General features: G+C 49.3%; 5 protein-coding genes across 5 annotated transcripts; all 5 read left to right on the forward strand.

Annotated features, from left to right (window-relative positions):
• Positions 1-72: 72 nt before the first annotated feature.
• hUfd2 (predicted protein) lies at positions 73-4,367 on the forward strand. Its single transcript, XM_002180057.1, has 3 exons — positions 73-1,661; positions 1,722-2,458; positions 2,535-4,367. The coding sequence occupies exons 1-3, from the start codon at positions 203-205 to the stop codon at positions 3,702-3,704; spliced, it is 3,366 nt and encodes a 1,121-aa protein (XP_002180093.1). The 5' UTR covers positions 73-202; the 3' UTR covers positions 3,705-4,367.
• Positions 4,368-5,616: 1,249 nt separating this feature from the next.
• Positions 5,617-5,934, forward strand: PHATRDRAFT_12366 (predicted protein; the record flags this gene model as incomplete). Its single annotated transcript, XM_002180058.1, has 1 exon — positions 5,617-5,934. A coding segment is annotated over one exon (318 nt), but the record flags the coding sequence as incomplete, so codon positions are not given.
• Positions 5,935-7,964: 2,030 nt separating this feature from the next.
• On the forward strand, positions 7,965-10,306 carry CPF1 (cryptochrome photolyase family 1). The gene is made up of 5 exons (XM_002180059.1): positions 7,965-9,098; positions 9,191-9,341; positions 9,430-9,748; positions 9,831-9,877; positions 9,968-10,306. The coding sequence occupies exons 1-5, from the start codon at positions 8,252-8,254 to the stop codon at positions 10,254-10,256; spliced, it is 1,653 nt and encodes a 550-aa protein (XP_002180095.1). The 5' UTR covers positions 7,965-8,251; the 3' UTR covers positions 10,257-10,306.
• A 519-nt stretch (positions 10,307-10,825) lies between these two features.
• On the forward strand, positions 10,826-12,217 carry PHATRDRAFT_45926 (predicted protein). Its single transcript, XM_002180060.1, has 2 exons — positions 10,826-11,175; positions 11,271-12,217. Exons 1-2 carry the CDS (start codon positions 10,838-10,840, stop codon positions 12,130-12,132), a joined length of 1,200 nt encoding a protein of 399 aa, XP_002180096.1. The 5' UTR covers positions 10,826-10,837; the 3' UTR covers positions 12,133-12,217.
• Positions 12,218-12,714: 497 nt separating this feature from the next.
• Positions 12,715-16,971, forward strand: PHATRDRAFT_45927 (predicted protein; the record flags this gene model as incomplete). The annotated part of the gene is made up of 1 exon (XM_002180061.1): positions 12,715-16,971. One exon carries the CDS (start codon positions 12,715-12,717, stop codon positions 16,969-16,971), a length of 4,257 nt encoding a protein of 1,418 aa, XP_002180097.1.
• Positions 16,972-16,995: the final 24 nt, after the last annotated feature.

Below are 16,995 nucleotides of genomic sequence, written 5' to 3' on the forward strand. Positions count from 1 at the left end.
GCGGTTCTTCCTACTTCCTGTCGCATGGAAACCCCACGAAAAAAAGGATCACGCATCCGCTCACCTTCGTCTCTGCTTTGGAATCCGTATCAGTTCACCAAAGACCTAACTCTATAAAAAAGCCCAGCTGTTTCTAAAGGCAACGCTATATTTGCAATAAAAAAGAAAGAACTCTTGTCCGAATCATCAAGGTTGGAAGAGTATGAGTGGATTTTTACCCGATCTGGCGAACTGGGCCTTGCGCGGGGGCGCCGGCTCCGGCCGGAACGCGGAAGAGGGAAGCTCCCACGAGGAAGAAAGCCCGCCGGATAATACGGGTCCGGTCTTGACGCCGGAGGAAGTGAGGGCACAGCGCTTGGCACGAATGGACGCACTGCAACAGGCGCAACGCCAAGAGCAAGCCGCCAGTGTCTCTCGTTCTACTGATGGGGATGCGTTGGCGTCCCGCGAAGCGCAATCCTCGGAAGGCAACAACAACAACAACAACAACAACAAGTTGGAATCTTCCACGGGCAGCGCCACTCCGCAACCCATGGATACCGATGAGACGAGCTCGTCTCCACCCATATCGAAACCCACTGACGAACGGAATTTGTCCGAAGCGAAGGAACAGACAAAGAAGAAGGCCAAAAACGAACCGATGGATCCCGAAAAGAAACTACAACGGAACAAAGAAATGTTGCTGCACAAGATTTTGGAAATTACGCTCAAAGGGAGCAGTATGGCCAAATCCAACTCGGCGTCAATGGCGCTCAGTATGAATGCTTCTTCCTCTGCTGTTGTCGTCGACATTGGCGACACCGCAATTACAGCACAGACGATTGCCGAGATTTTAGCAACGCGTCTATCGCTGCCGGCCATTGATCCGGCCCTCAATACGGTCCCTCCTCCCAAACCCTTACTGGTTTACCTAGGTCTGTGTCATCGCAGAGCGTCGGAGGAACTGAAAACATTGCGCCAGTCGTCCAAATCACCTGACACCGAGATTATGGACATTCTAGAGGAGTGTCAACGTCAGGTAGTCAACTACGCCGCTTCAACTTTGATGGAACCCGACTTGTTCGAACTGGGTGCTGATGGTGCTCTCCAGCTTGCCAAATGCTTACTATCGAGCGTGACGGAACATAACACGGCAATAACCTTTGGTATGAATGGGGCGGCGTCATCCTTTTATCATTTGGTCTGCGACGAACTCGTACAGCAGGATTCCAGTGCATTGTTTACTGCGATCAATTCAGTGGTGGACTACTTTTCTGAGCTTTTAAGAAAGTGCGAGTCCGTAGTGGATGGCGTAGAGGGTGCGGACGGTAGTCCTATGCTGATAGTATCGGCTTTGGCCTCCACGTGCCAACACAAAAAGGCGGCCGAAGCAGTCTCGCAAAGTGCTTCGTTTTTGCTCCCGGCCGCAGGAACACCGGAAGCGGCCCAGATTGTCCGACCACCAATGCCTGCCAATATGACTGGTAACAGTTTCTTGCAAATGCTGGCGGGGGAAGGGAATCGGCCTTACATGAAACGCTCCGGACCGGGTCTAGAAAAGGAAACGCTCCTGGGTTTGATTCTGCGGGTCGGTGCGCCCAAGAACAATACGGCCTTTTCGCCGTCTTCCGTGTTACGGCAGTCACTTGTATCAATGGAAAACACCAATACCACTCAACGAAGTCAGTTGCGTGCACATCAAGAGGCGTGTAAAAATCTAGTTCTAAATTTGGTCAAATCAGGTGCGAGCGCGAGGAGTCAAGTGATGCAGTGGTTTATGGATGCCTTGGACGTGAACGCGAATGCGTCAGCAATGCGACCAGATCCGTCCAAAGTCAGCTCTTCGTCGCTGCTACTCAACATGTCCGTTGTTTTGCTCAAGCTGTGCGACCCTTTCGTCGACGACGGAAAGAAGCAACATTTGATTGACCCTGGCTTTGTCTCATCACTCGAAGCTCACAATGGCGTTTTCGCAACCAGCGGAGAACACGCCGTCAGTCGACTTGGAGAGATGGATGACAGTCGAATGATAGATTCATACAGTCCCAAGAATTCTTTCATCCCGCAATGTTTCTTCTTGTGTGCCCGGTCGCTGCATTTCGGCATTGTCCCACAATTATCCTACCACGAATCTTTGTTGCGACACATTTCGCATCTCCATTGGCAGATTTCTAACCGCAACGGTGATCTACAAAGCGACCCGCAGTTTGCGCTCATGGTGAGCAAGCAACGATCCAGCGAAGTTGCGCTGTTTGAGGAGGAAATGGTAAAGGATACACTTCGTTTTGGCAACTTTGTTGCCAAGGTTTTATTCGATATGGATGATGACACACTTCGTACTATGCCCGAGGACTTTGTGAGCGATATGTGCGACATCATTATGGCGATTGCGAAACTCAAACCGAAGATGCTTCGCAATTTGGAGTTCCGATACGTGTTTAAACTGGTGGTCAAGCTCCTATCGGCTAAATACGCTAGTGTAAGTCTGATGATGGCGATTGTCGTTGTCCCTGATAACATGGCACATCTAACTTGATCCTCATTTGATATTACAGATGGTACGAAATTACAATTTACGCGCCATGCTCGGCGATGTTTTGTACGAATTATTCATGCCACCAGAGACAGGCGATCGCCGGGACGTGCCGGCATCGGTGTCGACGGATCTACTTGCGGGGGGACAAACGTTTGTGCTTTCCGATACTGCGGCGCAAGAAACTCTTGCTCCATCCTTATTGCTGCTTTACGGCGAGGTTGAACACACAGGATACTACGATAAAATGAGTCACCGCGCCAAGATTGCTTCTCTAATAAAGTATTTGTGGAACAGTCCGGAGCATCGTCCTGCCTTCCGTCGGATCACACAGGACCGCGCTTCTTTCATCAAGTTTGCTAACGGGATCATTAACGAAACTAATACCCTAATTGCCACTGTCATGCAGAAGCTTCCGGAAATTCGCGAAGCTCAAGAAAAGATGAAGAATCAGCAAGATTGGGGACGACTGACGGAAGATGAACAAAGCCAAGTTTCGAGCCGTTTGGACGATAACGAGCGAGAGGTAAAATACGCATTACCACTGTGCAACAAAACTTTGCAAATGTTTGGCTACTTGAATACAGATGGCGACATCCGGGAGCTGTTTCTACTGGAAGAACTGTGTCCTCGTTTGGTGGCCATGCTGTTGCATGTTCTCACAAAATTGGTCGGTGCCAAAGGACTGGACCTCAAGGTTGATAATCCGGAACAGTACGACTTTCGTCCCAAAGAAATGCTCCGTGACTTGTGCGCCATCTTCAGTCTCTTTGCGTCATCTTCCGTCTTCCAAGTTGAATGTGCCAAGGCGGGTTGTGACCCCAATCTTTTGCGGTCGGCTGTGAAGACCACTCGCAAGCTCAACCTGCTGACAGGCGAGTCCATGATCGCTTTCGAATCGTTACCGGAACTAGTGGAGCTCGCGAGTCGGACGGTACTGGCCGACGAAGCCTTTTTGGCGGACGCCCCCGACGAATTCTTGGACGAAATTTTGTCCACCTTTATGAAAGATCCCGTGGTTTTGCCGTCTGGTCACTTTGTGGATCGCTCGACAATCACGCAACATTTGTTGAACGATCCGATTGATCCGTTTAACCGCGAACCCATGACGGTGGAAGATATTCGCCCCGCGACCGAGCTGAAGGCCCGGATGGACGCGTGGTTGGCGGGGAAGAAAGGCTTTGCTCCGTAAGGACTAGACGTGAGCGCCACATTTTTTTGCGCCCACGTACTGAGCATCAGCAACGCATTTCTATACACAGGTAAAGAACCATTAGAAAGAGCAACAGAAAAACTATTGGTCTCTTGCTAACGCATCGTGCATAAATGAAGAAAGGGGTTCGGTTGCGTAGAGAGGGGTTTGTTTGTCGGTATAAAAACGTAGATTTAGGGAGTCGCCTTTTTGTTTTCTCAGAAAGGTCACGTAGCCGCTACTTGGACTTTGCGATTGCGCAGCGTGAGAACCCGCAGAGTATGGTTGTTGTTGTTGGTATGAGAATCGATCGCTATCGCTGGCGCCGTATCCGTGTGCTTTGTTTTTTTGGACGGCGATCCTTTCGGAGTGATCGTACTCGTACCACGGTCCTCGTCCAAATCCGGCTCCACTCCGTGCGACCTCTTGAGATGCACCGACCAGAGTTCTTCACCGACGGTGGGCCCGTCGCGTTTGGGTCCTGGGGAGAGCCTGTGCGGCACACGGGGATCGTCGTCACGATCCTTGTCGTCGGGTCCCGTTTTTTGCTGACGGTGCAAATGGACAAGGTACAGCTCTTCCCCTACACTGGTAGGTTTGGTCGCGGGCGTGGGGACTTTCCGTCCGACAAGTTTGGACTTCTTTGCCATGGTGACACAGTGCTGTTGGTGGTACTAGAAACGGACGGGTTCGTCGTAACACACGAACGTGAGTCGGTAGAAATGTAATAATTTTGTGCGGAAGAATGGAAAAGGGTATCTTTCTGGAAAGGTGGGACCCGACACATTTTGACACCTGTCGTGTCGTAGAGTTCGTCCCGGAGAGAGGGTTTGCGAAGACCGAGGAAACTTGGCCCTTCCTCTCCAACGGACTCGACTATGAGTTGCATTCCACATTCCTTACCTCCAGCCTACGTCACTCCCGAACGCACTCCAATGACTGGTAGTGGCAATTCGAAACTTTCCACGCACGCGCCGGCCATTTTTGGCGAACGGCAAGTCGCAGGACAAAAAGGAAGTCACCGTACTTGGAAGTAACTCGAGTAACGTGCCGCACCGCGTACGGCCACGCCAACTCCCCCAGCAAAGACCGCGCGCTACGGCGTCTCTGGGTTTTGGCTGCCAGTGACGGCTGTCGTTCCGTGTGCGGGTGGGTGGGGTAACAACCGCTCCAGATACAACCGTTCCTCACCTCAGGATATACTAGGGTATCATCCATTGACCGTGATTTCGTCACCGTCCCTTCTCTCTGTGGCATTACTGCTCGTCCAGCACACACGGGTTTCGTACCGACGGATTAGTCGGAAGAGATTGTCGTTGCGGAGCATTTGTATCCTTGGAGCGTGCGAGAGGTTCGCTTGTAGTGCTAGTAGTTGTGCTAGTTCGAGAGATTTTCCTCCGCGTGTGTGTAATCCTCGTCTTCTTCGTCCCGTTCGTACATGTCTTCCCGCGGCTTGGATCCGGACGATCCCCGGTCGGGCTTGATTGCGGAGCGCGATCGTTCCCCCGGCACGCGTCGTCGCGGCGGAGACGGCCGTCGCGATCGCCGCCGCGGCAGTCGTTCCTACTCGCGTTCTCCCGAAAGCAGCAGCCGCCGTCGTCCCCGTTCGCGCAGTCGTTCCCGCAGTCGCAGTCCCGGCGCTCCGTCCCGTCGTTCCTACCGGGACCGCAGCTACAGTCCGTCGCCTCCCGGGCCGCGTCGCAGCGGCTACCGGGACGATCGCTACCGGCGTGGCGGGCCGCCGCCTCCCCCCAGTCGGTACGGCGGACCGCCGCCGCACGACGACTACCGTTACCGCGAACACGGACCCCCACCTGATGAGTACCGTTACCGCGAACACGGACCGCCGCCCTTCCAGCGACCACCGCATGGACGGGGACCGCCCTACGGTGGTGGACCGCCACCGCCCGGACGCGGCGGTGGGGGGGATCGTCGCGTGCGCCGCGACGATGGTCCTCCCGGAGTGTCGCTCCTCATCCGGAACGTGGCGCCCGATATTCAGTCGCAAGATTTGCTTACCGCTTTTGGGCGGATTGGGGAAGTCCGGGACGTTTATATTCCCAGAGACTTTCATTCGCAGCAGCCCAAGGGATTCGCTTTTATCGAATACGCCACGGCGGAACAGGCCCGAGAAGCCCGCGACGAAATGGATCGTTTCGTGGTACGAGGCAGGGAATTGGAGGTCGTCTTTGCGCAAGAACGCCGTAAGACCCCCACGGAAATGCGGGGACGTGTCGTCAACGAGCAAAACCGCGACGGAAGCGGTGATGCCGATCGCCGTGCTCGCGGGTCGGAACGATCCAGCTCGTTCGAACGTCACAAACAGCAACAAGGAGTAAGTGCTGTTGGTAATGGTGCTGGAAAGCGAGAAGATCGTCGGGAAGAATCGCCTACCCGCAAGGATACCTGATTGTGCGACGGAACCATGAGGAAAAAAGGCGGAGTACAAGAGGAGTTGAAGAAACGGGCAAGGAAGCAACACAAGGAGGACAGATTCTATATGGTACATGTGATTCTATCCAGAGTGTATGCCAAGAGTCGTGATTGTGCGAATGTTTGTGTTGACTCGCACTAGACACTGTAGGAAAGGTACACGATCTTTTAGTCGTAATTTAATATTGAAGGAGATATATTTCAAGATCAAGGTCACTCTGAAGATTCTTTTATGTTGTTGCTACACAAGGGATCATGGAGAAGGCGAAGACCAAGATATTCCCAAGCTTGCAACTTCTTATTTTCCAGTAGGTTTTTGTATACGGTGCGGCATGGCCAAGCAGCAGCAACGGCAAATTTAGAATAGTCTCTCCCAAGGACCAGCGCCTGTGTGGGTACAGGGGGATGACGACACACAACCCGGCCCAGTTGCGGTGGTATGTTCGATGTCTTTCAGACGACGACAACGTGGATCAAACAACACGCACGGACTTGGTCGGCGCCCTCCCGACGGTACGGTAGAGAAACTCCAAAATCGTGTTGTCGTACGCAGTATTTCTTCGCCAAAAAAGTTAACAATTCACCGTGTTTGGACCATTGATAACTCTCGGTAGCAGACTGTAAATCCCGCAAATGTGGTGCATTGCAACAAATTTGCAAATTTTGGAACCCATCGGTGACATCGCTCCAGTAGGTTAATTTTGAGGAAATTCACTAAAGGGGATGGAAAAAGGTGAAAACTCCCTTAAAGGGGACAGAACGTGTTCACTCTAAGTAGCATTATTTGGCGCTCAAACATTGTTATGTATTCAAACTATTTAAAGTTAACAACAAAATTTTAACCTTGATGCCGACGTTTCCCGCCACGATGTTTATCGCATGGTCTCCGATGAGAGTGAGAACAGGGCAACCCACCTGCCATCGCAAAGAAATTCACGTTTGTTACGGTAGCAAACCTCGTTGGGGACTTCGGGCGACAATCTGGAAGGCTGCAACGGCAGCGACTCTCTGGATTAGTTGGTCCTGGACCGTCGAAGGAGTCGTAACGGAAACGTTTTCATTGTAGGGCTTTCCAAACAATGCACTCTGAGCATGATGATAGCCGATGGGCATCCCAGGGTGGCACCCCACCCTCCACACGTTGCGGTAGACTATAAATCACCGATGACCCGTTACGCCGGGTTTCGTCCACCTCCCGTCGCGTTTCCGAAGAGCCACCCCTCATCCCCCCAACGTTGACGTTCACGGCACTGGTCAGATGCACTTTGCTCCGCAGACAGTCTGCGTGTTGGATGAGAAAGCAGTCCCAACATGACAAGCATTCACGGGCACACGTCAATGCCGAGGTTACGTTTTATTTGTACGATCCCCATCGAATTTTGGAAGGGATCGTCGACCCCTCCGAGTCTTCGACGACCGCCACAACGTCGTTCGATCTCCAGCAATCGCGCCGTCGTCCGAATGCGAGGTACGTTGATTGTTCAGCATCCCAAGCGGTGGGTGGCACTTTTTACCAACGACGAAGACGAGTACGATCGCATATCTCACTCTCATCGGAGACCATGCGATAAACATCGTGGCGGGAAACGTCGGCATCAAGGTTAAAATTTTGTTGTTTACTTTAAATAGTTTGAATACATAACAATGTTTGAGCTCCAAATGATGCTACTTAGAGTGAACACGTTCTGTCCCCTTTAAGGGAGTTTTCACCTTTTTCCATCCCCTTTAGTGAATTTCCTCGTTAATTTTCGTACGCTTTTTCCTCATAGTCACAGTCAGCCCAATCCAGGATTTATGGATGTCTGACTCATTATTTTGAATGTTTTTCGTTTCCCAGCTTTTAATCTATCGCTATCGTGGAAAAACGAAAATATCAAGCGAATTCGCAATCGCTCTGTTGGGAACGAGCTGTTCATCTCTATGCAAGTGACAGCCTATCAGACGAAAAGCGCAAAACGGAGATGCGCTCGGAAGAAAGCCACTACTCACCGTATATCAATTCTTCCTAGCGTGTTTCCAAGCTGATTGCTCCACTTTTCCAACTATTGCTCTTGTCGGCCCCATCCCCGTTCCGTCGTTATCAAATTCGCAGGTTCGCCGCCACTGTGCTCGGGATGGCTAAATCGGAAGAGAAAAAACACGACGTTGCCATCCATTGGTTCCGCAATGGTCTCCGCTTCCACGACAACCCTTGTTTGCTGGATGCGTGCCAAAAATCCGAATCACTCCTTCCGATTTACGTAGTCGACCCTGAATTTCCCTTCGCGCAAACTGCTGGGTGCCGCGCCGGTACAATTCGTGCCAATTTCTTACTCGAATCGATAAACGAAGTCGACGAAAAACTCCGGAAAATGGGTAGTCAGCTCGTCGTTGTTCTCGGGAAGAGTCACGAAGTCTTACCCGAAATTGTCGCCACCACACAGGCTAAGGCATTGTTCTATGAACAAGAAGCAGCCGCTCCTGTGCGAGAGCAAGACGCCGAGACGATCCAAGCCATCAAGAATCGTTTGAAAAGGGACGGTAAAAATTACGAGTGCAAATTTGAAGCCTATGCAACGCATACGCTTCATCCCATGGAACGGTATTTAGCGCAGTGCAAAGACCATACGGCACCGTCGACGTATGGAAGTTTTACGAAGATTTTCAACAAAATGAGTGTTGCGAAAGAAGTGAACGAAGTCAAGGAGGTACCATCGTTGCCAAACAAGTCAGTTAAACTTCTTGAAAAATCGTTTGCAGAGGCTTTGCGAATGCCTACGTTAAAAGATCTTGGATACGCAGCTGCTGCTGATGATATGAAGAACAGCGGCAAAGGAGGGTATGCTTTTGCAGGGGGAGAAAACGCCGCAATCGAGCTTCTTGCAAAGAACATGGCGCGCTCGCAGTGGGTAGCAACGTTTGAAAAACCAAAGACAAGCCCAAATGATGCCACACGACCAAGCACTACTGCTTTGAGTCCTTGTAAGTCCATTACCATTCATTGTTTAAGCCCCAAGCATGCGCTCACATGATCTAATTCTTCTTCGTCATTGTTATTTGTTGGTGGTGCTCAGACGTCAAGCACGGCTGTATATCTCCGCGTCGCTTTTATCATGAGTTGTCGAAGGTGTACTCAAAATACAATAGCAAAGAAACATCGAAGCCACCAGTTTCGCTCCATGGACAACTAATGTGGCGCGACTTCAATTATCTGGTCGGATACAGGTATGACTGTTGCTTACACAACATGAAATACTCCCTGTATGTATAAACACGATATATACGTAGCTCATCCTTTCTCCTTTCCCCACAGCACTCCAAACTTTGACAAAATGATCGACAATCCTATTGCTCGACAAATTCCATGGGACGACGATCCGGATCTTTTGCTAGCCTGGAAGATGTCGAAGACGGGATATCCTTACATCGATGCGATCATGACCCAACTACGGGAAACGGGCTGGATTCACCACCTAGCTCGTCATTCCGTTGCTTGCTTCCTCACTCGAGGGGATCTATGGCAAAGCTGGGAAGATGGCGCTACAGTCTTCGAAGAATATTTGATTGACGCTGATTGGAGCATCAACAACTTCAACTGGCAATGGCTTTCTTGCACTGCCCATTTCTATCAGGTGCGTGTTTACAAATGTCTTTTGTCTTTTATTCACGTTTTTGCTTTGTCTGACATTTCTTCAAAAACTTCTTGTTCTTCAGTATTTTCGATGCTATTCGCCAATTGCTTTCGGTAAAAAGACGGACCCGTAAGATTTACTGTCCCTCGTTAGCACACGAATATTCGGTTTTGGTTTATTTCCTTTTTTCTCACTGAGTGTTGTTATGTCCGCTTTCAGAAATGGCGATTACATTCGCAAATGGTTGCCTCAGTTCAAGGACATGCCAGCAAAGTATATCTACGAACCTTGGGAAGCTCCCATTGAACTTCAAAAGAAAGTTGGGGTGATTGTCGGTGAAAACTACCCTCATCCAATTGTTGACCACAAGTTGGTCAGTAAAAACAATATGTCACGGATGAAGGAAGCGTACGATGCACAGAAGAATCGGGAGCCTATGCCAGCCAACGAATCGCATAGTAGCGGTTTGAATCGTGATACTTCACCAAAGCGACAACGTCGCAACTAACAGAAAGTGCAAAGAATCGTTTTTTTATAACAAATGGGATTCATAACCGACCATCGTTCTTCATCTCTCAGTCAATTCTCCGACCGATGCAGTTGGTGTTGGAAGGCCATTTTAATCCCTTTCGGTCGTTCGTGTCTTGTGTTCCTTGTTCAGAAATCGTTTCAATATATTTCTTTGGCCTCGAAATCTTGTAGAACTTTATGACAAACGTTTCTAAGTAAATTTCACTGGTCGTAAAAGGTACATAAAAGAAAATGACTTTCTGAATAGTTACTAATTATATTTTTGCTTTGATGGTATCTTTTCTGTATATCGTTTGAAATGCCCTAATACCTTTTCCGAGAAGAAATTGGGTGTCAGAAAGAAAGCGACTTAATCAGAAGATTTCTTTCACGACACAGAGTGCATGGATACAAAAGCTGGAAACCACGGCAGCAGGAGAAGTGCTTTTTCCTTTCATCACGTACTTTCCTAGTGCTAAATCGGTCACCGCTTATCGAATCGTCAGAGATTGCCTGCACCCAGCAACTCTTACCGACGCAAAGAAAGAAAAATTTCTCCGAAAAGAACTGCTTTGCACCATGAGCGACGAACTGAGCGCGATCGCCACCCTCTTGGGTTTGAACGCAGGGATGGCAAACGAAGAGAGTGAAAGTAGTCCCAGCGAACATCGCTTGAGCACAAACAGTTTTAAGGGAGTGGCAAGAACCCCTTCGATGGATTCAGCCATACGAGTTTCGATTGAGAACTTGAAGTCGCGAGAGGCTGAGGCCAAACGGAAGAGACCTCCATCGCTCTCCGACGACCTACTCTTGCAGAAGAAAAAGAGACGCACTAAAGGCGACGTCATGGCCCATACGTATCCTGTCCTGCCTCGCGTTGTTCAAGTCTGCAAGCTCCCGAAAACCCACGTTGACCAGTACGTATAGATACTTGAAGCACCAGCGGACCTACCGGCCTTCTCTATCTAGTGAAATCTCACATCCAACTCGTCGCACTACCTTTTCGTTACAGCTCGTATAGAGACTTTTCGTCCGTGCCCCCGGAAGCCGGATATGACAATCCAGCTAGCGTTGAAGAAATGACTTTCGCTTGCAAACTCCATGCAATGTTGATGAATCCGGAATGCCAGGGCATTATAAACTGGTTACCTCATGGACGCGCCTTTCGAATCCTAGTCCCTAAGAAGATGGAGCAAGACAAGATTCTCATGCGTTACTTTGGTCACAATCGTTACTCGTCGTTCTTGAGCCAGCTCAAGAACTATGGTCTGAAGATGATTACACGAGGCAAAGATCGCAACTGCTTCTATCACGAGTGCATGCTAAGGGGTCTCCCTCATCTCACTAAATACATGCCCAAGTTCAGAGACGGCCGACGCCTTCTTCCTGATCCAGCCAACGAGCCTGATTTTTACACCATCAGTACGCTCTGGCCTGTCCCGGAAAAGAATCCCGAACCTCCTCAACCAGTACTTTCATCACTTTTACCTACTATGGATGCGACGTCAAGTGTAACTGTACTACGAACGCTGTTGCAATCGCACGGGAATCATCCTCAACCGCAAAGAGTTGCGGATCTCACGACTTTGGACTCCACCTTGCTCAGCTTGGGAGTTTTACATCAACAACGCGAACAACAAAGCGCTCAACGCATCTTAGAGAATTCTGTGCTCAACAGAGCCTTACTTCAAACTGGACAGGATACTCGTCAGTTGCAATTGGCCGCGCTTTTACATTTGCCGCCGCCGCCCTTCGTTGCTTCTATGACATCTCAAGAGCCGACGATTCTGAGCCTTGTTCAAGGATCTGGATTGCAACTAAACAATGACACAATTTCGGCTTTGATTCGAGCCACATTGAGCGGTTTAAGATAGACTGCTCTTCCAGTAGTGCTTTGATTCATTTACATATTGCGGAATCTGACGTGTCTGCTGCCTATTCTGTTTAACTTTAAACGTTAGATTTCCTGGCTCTCGAAGTAGCTTATTCCGTATTTTCCGTGTAAAGTAGACTGCGAATCCAGCTAGGAGATGTTGAGAGCTGTAGAGCTACTTGAGCAGGACGTAGATGCCTCTAGAACTGGAGCAATAGAGAAATGTACCTCGTCGATAGCATTAATAAAAACAACAAAGGAACGAGCCACAATCATTGGGGGGCATTTCAAACTAGAGGAATGGGAAGTAACATATGTAGTTCACAGTAAGCATCTGTGATGCAGCGACTGGCAGTCTTGGCAATACTTATCAACACACGTTTGGAGGGATTTCCTTGACAAGGGGAGGGGTCTTGAGTGTCCACGGCACATCGTTGGACAAAAACGATACGGAAGCTTTCCTAAATTCATACCGAACATCAACTATCCATCGACCCATTCTATCTAGTGCTTCCTCACGCGCTCTGTGTGCGCACGTCCCACAACGATGCATTAATGTAAGCAGTGTTCAAGGGAAGGAGTAATGGCTTCAATAGAGGCATTGGCTTCTTCGCCGCTTGTATGGGTGACCGTAGGAAAAACAGAGCATGCAGCATTTCTCCTCAAGACTGGCTCGAAAGGCGCGTTCGTCAAGTGGGCATCCACTCTAGAAACGGACTGGGTACCGGAGAATCAAGTGCAGTATTCTTTGACGCCGCGAAGTCGGCGACCGCCTATCGAACCCGCTTCATGCAGCTTTTCGTCACCAAACAAGAAGCGTGGGAAAATTGAAAAGGTTACCAAGCCAAAACCTGATGCCAACCCATCGATGTGCGCTCACGATGAACTACAAAGCAACATTTCCAGAACCTATTCCCATGGAGTAGAGAATTTACTCCTTCTGAAATCGTCGATCCGTCGCGCTACTACGGAAGCGAAAATCCCAAACGATGCGATACTCTCGATTCGTACTTCTTGCACAAGTGCAACAGCAATTGAAGTAGCGCACAATGAGGTGACTGTTAAAGATTCCACTGACCCTGCAAAGGAACCACAATACATTTCTCCACGATCCTTGCCGATTGCGCTCAGTCTTCTAGACCCGCCGTGTCTTTGCCCTTCCGATAGTAGTCAGCCATCAGCACTCGATGTTGAGACGCTGGACGAAAACTTCACGCTGGCTGAAATCAAAACTTTGCGCTCATCTTCTTCTTTGATTTCTCAAAACGGCCTAATGGACGAAACTGCTCTTATCAATGACAATGGCCCGGCTTTGGGCGAGGAAGAGACTGTCACGCCAATCGATGCGTTCGCTACAGAATACTCTTTATGGAACTCCGCGTATCTCCAGAATTTGGCCGAAATTTGCCATACAATTCAGAACGACTTACGTTGGAGGGTGGGAAAAAGTAGGCAGCCTTTATTTCGATGGGAAAATGGGGACGATCTCAGATCTATTACAGCGCTGGCTAGACGCTTTCGGCCGATTCCTAGACAGACATCCAACTCCCCTTGCAAATGTGAAATTTGTCGTAAGGAAACAAGAAGTAACGGTGCCATCTTAAAAGCACGGACGACAATCCAGCCGTCCGAAGGCGCATCAAAAGCCAGCGATGCGCCACCGGAAGATGACGACCAATGTCGAGCGCTGTATCTTTATTGTCGGTTGTTTTATCGAAAAGGTCCTTGGTTTCGCTTGGATGACATGTTTGCCAAATATTATGCTCCAAAACAGCGACTTGGCTCCGCGCTTGACGGAAATGACTCAGCTGCAGAAACGGAGATTGCAGCCAAGGAGAATTTTTTTAATCGCTCTCGAGGAGCCAAGATATCAAAAAGCCGCAAGTGTGACACTGTTGACGAAATACTTTTTCAAAAGCACACCGATGCGATCCAGAAACTTCTTTCAGATGTCGTGCTGCTCCTTCGCAACGGTCTTATACGGTCATTCAACGATGAGGAAGAATGTGGTAGGACAGTTGGTGTTGGCGTCCTCAATGCCGATGAACGTCTAAAAGTACTGAGCAAGCTTGGTGGCGGCAAGAAGCGACTAAGCAAGAAAGAGCATACGGGGGTACGACAGGATGCCAACGAAATATGGAAACAAATGAGCACGCAACGATCAATGGCATCTACAAGCTCTGCGAAAGAAGTTTCAGCAAATTCGCTATTGCCAGTACGTCGACATGTTAGGACCATTGTACTCGAGAAGCTTTACCAATCATCTATCATGGCTTGTACAAAGGCGGAATATTTGCCGCAACATGTCTTTGCTAAATTCAAGGAGAAGCTACAATCAGCTGTGAATGACCTGGTACAGAAATTACTCTCCATAAAGGGTTCGGACGGGTTCTGCTTCCGGCCGCGTGAGGAACCGACACGAACTCTTCGGCGGGCCGTTCGATTGTATCTTTGTGCAACATCAGGTCCCGGTGAAATGAGAAGCGATGGGTACAACGGTTGGAAGAGTCTTGTTGACACCGATGCTCAGACTCCTTTTGCTCGAATGATACCAATCCCAGGACTACATACGTGGAATAGTATTGTCTATCCAGGACTCGCCTATCGATTTGGTTTAGCTTCTTTCTGTCTCATGGACGCGTTTGCTCCTTTGCCAATATCTCAGGGTACCCTTGATGACACAAGCAAAAGAAATGTGTTTGCTAGCATCTCGCATTTTAAGGCTTGGGAGGTCTGTGCAGAGCTTAGAGCGCATGCTGACTATCTATTGGAGCTGAATGAAATGTTGCGCTATGAGAAACGTCGACCAGAAAGGACCGCAGTGCACGCGTCCAACAATGATAGCGTCGACAGTCTTAGCGTGCTGACAGGCTCAGGCAGACAGGCGCTTTTGGTCGATATTTTGTCTTGCATGAGTGTAGGTTCTCAGCAGAAGCACTCATTGATAAACACCATGGAACGGGACATAGAAAGTCTTTCGTCGTCTTTCGAAACAGAATGTGAATCAGTTCTAGGTTGTATAGCAATGCTAGCATTTGAGGTACTTAAGCTTCGCAACGAAACAATTCCTGATGAGGAATACTTAAAGCTTTCTGATCGTCCTTGGCTGCGCCACTTGTGGTGGGAAGGTTGCTTGGCGTATATTTTATGGGACGTCATCCCGATTTTTGAGCGTAGAGGACTGTATGTACTTTCCGTTCGATTTTTGGAAGTACTTCTGTTCGGGCGCGTTTCTGAAAAAGCTTCTGGGCCTGACGCCTTCTCTGTACCAAGAGTTGACCAAGCTACGCGCTTGTCACCATTGTTGCTTTCGCGGCGAGCCAGGGGTAAAGCATTCGACAGAATTATCATCGATTTGAACCACATACTTCGAAAGAGAGCGAAAGAGAAGCAAGTCAAAGAAAATATGAAGCCTCCGCCAATCGACAAATCATGGTTGACGGAGTTCTGTGTCGCAGCTGTAAAACGTGTTGCCCCATTGGGTTCGATTGGCTTTGCTGCCATCAGAGGGCTTGCTAAACGCTTACAAAGGCCTTTGTCAAAAACTATGGAGTCCCTCACCTGCTTGGAATCCGAAGTTCTTGGACTTCGGTACTGCAATAGTTGCAAAGAGTCGATGGTCGCGGTTGATCACTTGAAATATTCAGACTGGACACCCACGACTGATCTTGCCGTAGCGAATGCAGTCCCAAGCGGTGAGAAGAGCGTTGGCTCGAGATGCTTTTTTGTGGGCCATGAGGATGAAAATGATTCAGCAGGGCTGTCCGCTTCGCTCAATGTTGAAGAACTTGCAATGGAGTATTACAAGACCGACCGATTATCGGCAAGTTGCGAGACAACATCTACTAGAGGAGGCTGGTTTGGTTACCACGACGAGGGCGGACACTTGAGAGCTTTGTTTCGGTTGCTTTCCGCTGGATCTGTCCTTGGAATGGATTGGGGATGCTCTGTTTTGGCTTGCTCCGCTTCGGACAAAACAGAATTAGCAACTGTTCACTTGTCGCCATACCAGGGAGCTCCCTTTGACCTCCATGTGGGATACGAATTGAATTCCTCACCAGGTAGAGATGCTGCTGAACCATCTAGGAGTTTTTTTGCCAGGCGCCGATATCGTATCGAGTGCTTTTTGGACAGTATGGCATCTTTGAGTGATCAAGAACTCGCTGATCTTGTATACGACTCAACAATGGCGCGCGTGGAATATATGCAAGATCGTCGACGTAAAGACCCTTCTCTTCTGAGAGATTTAATGCAGCTTCGAACCCTATCTTTCATTGCTGCGGCATGCGGTGGAAAATTACTGGCCGCAGCTTTTCGATGCTTCTTTTTTGATTATCGGCATTATAGTGGGGGACTCCCCGATTGCCTTCTTTTACGCGCAACCTACGACGACAGTACGTTGGGCCACGTTGATCTTGGGCATTGGATTGGTGAGGCCTTCGATGCAACGAAACAGGACGCGGAGCATCTTCAACAAGCATTGGCTATGCTGGCCGATAAGGATGACGAATTTCTGGGATGCGGCAAAGTTGGAGACTCTGGAGGCCACAGTCGATCCAAAGCTAAACGCAGGCAGCCGAGTAGCAATCGTCTGCCGGTGAAAATTCCATCGCTTGCTGACGTGCCCGAGAGGCTCGAGCTCTGCTGCAATGGCCGCAACATAAAGGCGGAATGCATGATGGTGGAGGTAAAGAGTTCAAACGATCGCTTAGATCCTCGTCAAGAGGACTGGCTCAACATTTTGGATCAACACGGCAACGCTCGTGTATGCAAGTTTGAAGACAGTAAGAAGGGAAAGAATAGAAAGCCGAATTCAAGGACATCCACTGGTTCGGCCTAGAGTATAAGAAATATTTATCAACAT

Source organism: Phaeodactylum tricornutum, chromosome 8 (assembly GCF_000150955.2).
Source record: "Phaeodactylum tricornutum CCAP 1055/1 chromosome 8, whole genome shotgun sequence".
NCBI lineage: Eukaryota > Bacillariophyta > Bacillariophyceae > Surirellales > Neidiaceae > Phaeodactylum > Phaeodactylum tricornutum.

Excerpts from the sequence above, each read along its gene's own strand:
- CPF1 (XM_002180059.1), top strand. The coding sequence starts at position 8,252 with ATGGCTAAATCGGAAGAGAAAAAACACGACGTTGCCATCCATTGGTTC. Across the intron at positions 9,342-9,429 it reads AATTATCTGGTCGGATACAG|CACTCCAAACTTTGACAAAA; the intron begins GTATGACTGTTG and ends CTTTCCCCACAG. Across the intron at positions 9,878-9,967 it reads TTCGGTAAAAAGACGGACCC|AAATGGCGATTACATTCGCA; the intron begins GTAAGATTTACT and ends GTCCGCTTTCAG.
- PHATRDRAFT_45926 (XM_002180060.1), top strand. The coding sequence starts at position 10,838 with ATGAGCGACGAACTGAGCGCGATCGCCACCCTCTTGGGTTTGAACGCA. Across the intron at positions 11,176-11,270 it reads CCGAAAACCCACGTTGACCA|CTCGTATAGAGACTTTTCGT; the intron begins GTACGTATAGAT and ends TTTTCGTTACAG.
- hUfd2 (XM_002180057.1), top strand. The coding sequence starts at position 203 with ATGAGTGGATTTTTACCCGATCTGGCGAACTGGGCCTTGCGCGGGGGC. Across the intron at positions 1,662-1,721 it reads CACCAATACCACTCAACGAA|GTGCGAGCGCGAGGAGTCAA; the intron begins GTCAGTTGCGTG and ends TGGTCAAATCAG. Across the intron at positions 2,459-2,534 it reads TATCGGCTAAATACGCTAGT|ATGGTACGAAATTACAATTT; the intron begins GTAAGTCTGATG and ends TTGATATTACAG.